Genomic DNA, 4,728 nt, shown 5'->3' with positions numbered 1-4,728 from the left:
CTTCCTGGGGGGTTTGTAACAGAAAATAATTGATAAGCACTGTATGCAATAAATTTGACAGTCCTAAAAAAAATAGTATGATAAAATAATGTAGCATTCGGAATGTAACTCAACAGAGTAAAACATTTCTTCACGAAAATACTCGAGTAAATGCAAAATGTATAAAAACTACTCGGACGAGTATCCAAAAAGAGACTTAAGTAAATGTAACTACTCACATCTTCTATTTTCCAGGACATTTGCCACTGTATTGTTATCAGTGACGGAGCAGCGAGAGGCTAGGAATACATTTCCAGTACGATTTCAAATGAAACGGGATGAAGTAGGAAGCAAGCATGGCCCATAAAACATGCAGAGGTGTACTTATAACAATTCCATAGACTAATTTTACTATCTTTTTTCTTCTTCCTGTGGGGTTTGTAACAGAAAATAATTGAGAAGCACTGTATACATTAAATGTGACAGCCCTAAAATAAATAGAATGATAAAGTAATGTAGCATCCGGAATTAAACTCAACAGAGTAACAGAGTAAAACATTTCTTCACAAAAATACTCGAGTAAAAGCACAAAATATTAAAACTACTTTGACAAGTATCCAAAAAGAGACTTGAGTAAATGTAACTACCCCCATTTGCTATTTTCCAGGACATTTGCCATTGATTTCCCTTGTGGATCAATACAATTTGTCTAAATTGAAGTCTAAGTATTGTTATCAGTGATGGAGCAGGGAGAGGCTAGGAATACATTTACAGTAAGATTTCACATGAAGCGCTCTGACATTCATCATTTTGCATGCGCTTATCCATGCAAACAAATCGCAGTGCGAGTATAGGGAACGTGGGATGAAGTAGTAAGCATGCATGGCCCATAAAACATGCACATTTCACTTAGAAAAGGGCCCTGGGCGGCATTTGAACCTTGAACCCTGCTGTGATCTGCCGCCGCGCTGCCCCCTTGCAGTTTCGTCTTGAAGAAAATCATGAATCACTGATCTAAAGACCGCCTCTAAAGAGTTAAACAATAAAGCAAATGATGCATCAGGCTATTTTTTTTTAGCAAAAATGACACTTTGAAGAGCATTTTTCTGTTAGGTTTTTTTTTTTTTTTCCATCTTCACTATGCTGCCCCCTATGGGTCCTCCTCCAGACACCCATCCCCTCCCCTTGTCTCCCTCCCCCTGCGTGTACCCCCTTAAAGACTATTGCATTAAATCGCTTTTCATTCCCTCGCCATGACAGCACCGCGAATGGAGGATTTACGCCGTTTTCTGCGCGCCCTCCTCGGCCGCCGCACGACGTTGATCGCCCCGGCGCTGCGCCCCCCGCTGTAGACGCGCACGCGCACCGTCCGTTTTTGCGCCAACCCCAAGCCCAGGCGTCAAGTTCCACTAGTTGCAACGCAGCCGCGCGTTTGAGGCGACCCTTTTTTGGGGGGGGCTGGGGGGGTTGCATTTATTTGTTTGTGTTTTTATTGTTGCACGGACACATGCGCCGGGTTGGACGGCAGATGCGCGGCGTGGGGGAGAAAAGGCGCATCACCAAGACGCAGACTGGTGGACGCCGCAGCATCAGGAGGAGATTCGTGCTTTTGCCTCCGCGCGCATGAATGCAAGTCACGGTGCAAGCTCTCCTCCGACGTGGGATTATTGCGCTTTCTTGTATTTGTTGTATTGCTTCCCCCCGTGTCTGACAACTTTGACAGTGGATCTTTTTTTTAATTTTTTATTTTTTTTTATTTTATTTATTTTTTTTGCCTGAGATGACTCTGCTTCATTTATTTGCTGGAAGAAGCCAGCTGAGTCGTCAATGAGACTGTGTGTGATGGAGCTAAACACCGAGGAGACTTGACTCTTGGGGGTTCTGCTGCAGCTGACACCCGCCTTGGTGTTCCGACATCCATGTTTGCTCCAGAAGAAAGACCACAGCCGTGATTTATTTATTTATTTTTTAATTATTTTGGTGGGATGCGTTGGCGTTTACCGGCATCTGCACGGTAAGAGGATCATTATTTACCACATGACACGTCCATAGCCTGTATACCGACCCCCTAAAAATGGTGCTGTCCATGGTGCTGAAATCTGTGTTTGCATCCCTGAAGTTGTGTGTTAAAATAGTGTCGTGGCATGAATATTGTCCCCGTGTTATGCCCACGGCAATTTTACGCATTGCAAATTGCGCGCACGCACACACACCACACACACACACACACCCGCACACACACATGCATTCATTGCACAAGGATGCAAAAAGATAGACAGTGTGCCCCACTGTCCCCTTGCAAATTACTGTAACGATGGCACACTTGTGGGTATTTGCTGTGCTGATGTGTTGGCTTTTGTGGTATTTTAAGGAGAATTGGTGTGTGTGAAAGTGTTGTGTGAGTGTGTGTGTGTGTGTGTGTGTGTGTGCGGAGGAATAGGGGGGGGGGGGGGGGGGGGGCAAAACGCAGGGGGAAGAGGCAGCGAGAAAAGAGGGAAACTATCCATCAAGCCTTCTTCAAAGCAGGTGCCAGGCAGAATAGTAATTAATAAAAAAATAAAAAATAAAATAAATAAATAAATAAAAAAAGGAAAAACATAGTTAACTTTGTGTTTGTTTTTTTTTTCCACCTGCGGACTTGAAGGAGGATGTATCGATTATGGTCACCTCAGCCGTTTTGTTCTTTCCCAAATAGATTTTGATTTGGATTATTCGCAGAATATTGGATAATCCTTTTAAAAAATGTGGGTGGAGTGATCTGGATGTGCTGTTACAGTTGTGGTTGGGTGAGTGAGAAATCTTGTCCTTGGAGACGTCACATTGATGGAAAAAAATATATATGTGTGTGTATATATATATATATATATATATATATATATATATATATATACTGTATACCACTGTATATATATATATATATATATATATACATACATATATACCTCTGTATATATACATATATATGCACATATATACATAAAAATAAAGGTATATATACATATATATACATACATATATACATATGCATATGCATAAAAACACAAATTATTCATGTTTAGATGCAGAGCATGTGGGCTTTTAATACTGAACTGTTTCATGTTGTTCTTTATTTCATGAGCTGCACAGTGCTAACTGTATTATACGTCAATGTGTGATATTAACGAGGGATTATGTGGTTTTAGGGTGCGTCAAAATGGTCCAAACTAATAATGTTGCACACGTGTAAAACAGCACCCGTCCTTTTGCTTGTCTCTCCCTAGATGACACCTCCTTCTGGCGCCGCGCTTGAGTGAGCTGGGGTACCTTCTCGCCCAGGAAACATGCATATCTGGGCCCTGCGAGTGCTCCTTGTGATTGCATCATCTCTGAGGCTGGTGGAGATGTATGACAATTACGGGGAGATCTGCCGCAACCTCTGCACCTGCGAGGAGAAAGAGGGCGTCCTCGCCGTCAGCTGCGAGAACCGCGGCATCATCCGGCTGACGGAGGTCAGCCCGGTCCGGTTCCCCGCGTACCACCTCCTGCTGACGGGGAACCTCCTGAAGAAGTTGTCGGCCAACGACTTCATCAATTACACCGGAGTGACCATCCTGCACTTGGGGAACAACGACATCTCTGAGATAGAGTCGGGTGCCTTCAACGGACTGCAGGGATTAAAGAGGCTGCACCTGAACAACAACAAAATCGACATTTTGAAGGATGATACATTTGCAGGACTGGAGAGTTTGGAATATCTACAAATTGATTATAATTACATCAGCAACATTGAGCCCGGCGCCTTGAGCAAACTGCACCAACTGACGGTGATGATCCTCAACGACAACCTGCTCTCCTTCCTGCCCTCGAACATCTTCCGGAATGTCCCCCTCACGCACTTGGACTTGCGGGGCAACCGGCTGAAAATGTTCCCGTACGTCGGCCTCCTGGAGCACATGGACAAAGTCGTGGAATTACAGCTGGAGGAGAACCCGTGGAATTGCTCGTGCGAGCTGATTGCTCTCAAAGCCTGGCTGGAGAGCATCGCCTACACGGCTCTCGTCGGCGAAGTGGTGTGCGAGACGCCCTTCAGACTCCACGGGAGGGACCTGGACGAGGTGTCCAAGCAGGAACTGTGTCCGCGGAGGCCCCAGGATGACACGGTGAGGCCCGTGCCCCCCAGCAGCACCAACGGATATTACCAGACCACGCCTGCGTCCGTCACTGCTTCCGCCACCTCGTCGGTGGTCTTCCGGTCCTCTTCCAGACCCACCAAGGGCACGCGGCAATTTAACCGAACTCGCCTAAAGCCCACGTCCCGACTCCCGGGCGGTAGCCCTTACAACTACGGCCCCATCATCGCTTTCCAGACCAAATCTCCTGTGCCTTTGGACTGCCCCACGGCCTGCACGTGCAATCTGCAGATCTCCGAAATCGGATTGAACGTCAATTGCCAAGAGCGAAAGATTGAAAGCATCTCTGACCTAAAACCCAAGCCATACAATCCGAAAAAAATGTACCTCACTGGGAATTACATCCCAGTGGTACGACGATCAGATTTTGTGGACGCCGTCGGATTGGATTTGCTCCACCTGGGGAACAACAGGATAACTGTGATCCATGACAGGGCTTTTGGGGATTTAACCAATCTGCGAAGGCTGTATTTAAATGGTAATCTCATGGACAGGCTCACGGGGGACATGTTTTTTGGGCTGCAGAATTTACAGTATCTGTATTTAGAGTACAATAAAATCAAGGAGGTGGATGCGGGCG

At 45.6% G+C, this 4,728-nt stretch overlaps 1 protein-coding gene across 2 annotated transcripts in view; it reads left to right on the top strand.

Moving 5' to 3' along the window:
* Nucleotides 1-1,237: 1,237 nt before the first annotated feature.
* LOC133622360 (SLIT and NTRK-like protein 5) overlaps nt 1,238-4,728 on the top strand; it is a 5,659-nt gene continuing 2,168 nt past the window's right edge. Inside the window, exons 1-2 of one of the 2 annotated variants that reach the window (XM_061985004.2) lie at nt 1,238-1,993; nt 3,240-4,728. The exon at nt 3,240-4,728 is cut by the window's right edge and continues 2,167 nt beyond it. In XM_061985004.2, the coding sequence (XP_061840988.1) occupies nt 3,300-4,728 (1,429 nt within the window). In that variant the 5' untranslated portion in view covers nt 1,238-1,993; nt 3,240-3,299. Of the gene's footprint in view, nt 1,994-2,732; nt 2,766-3,239 lie in introns of those variants that run through there. The other variant, XM_061985005.2, reaches the window with a different exon arrangement.

This window comes from Nerophis lumbriciformis, linkage group LG23, assembly GCF_033978685.3.
Source record: "Nerophis lumbriciformis linkage group LG23, RoL_Nlum_v2.1, whole genome shotgun sequence".
NCBI lineage: Eukaryota > Metazoa > Chordata > Actinopteri > Syngnathiformes > Syngnathidae > Nerophis > Nerophis lumbriciformis.
This window is presented reverse-complemented; position numbering and strand designations above follow the sequence as displayed.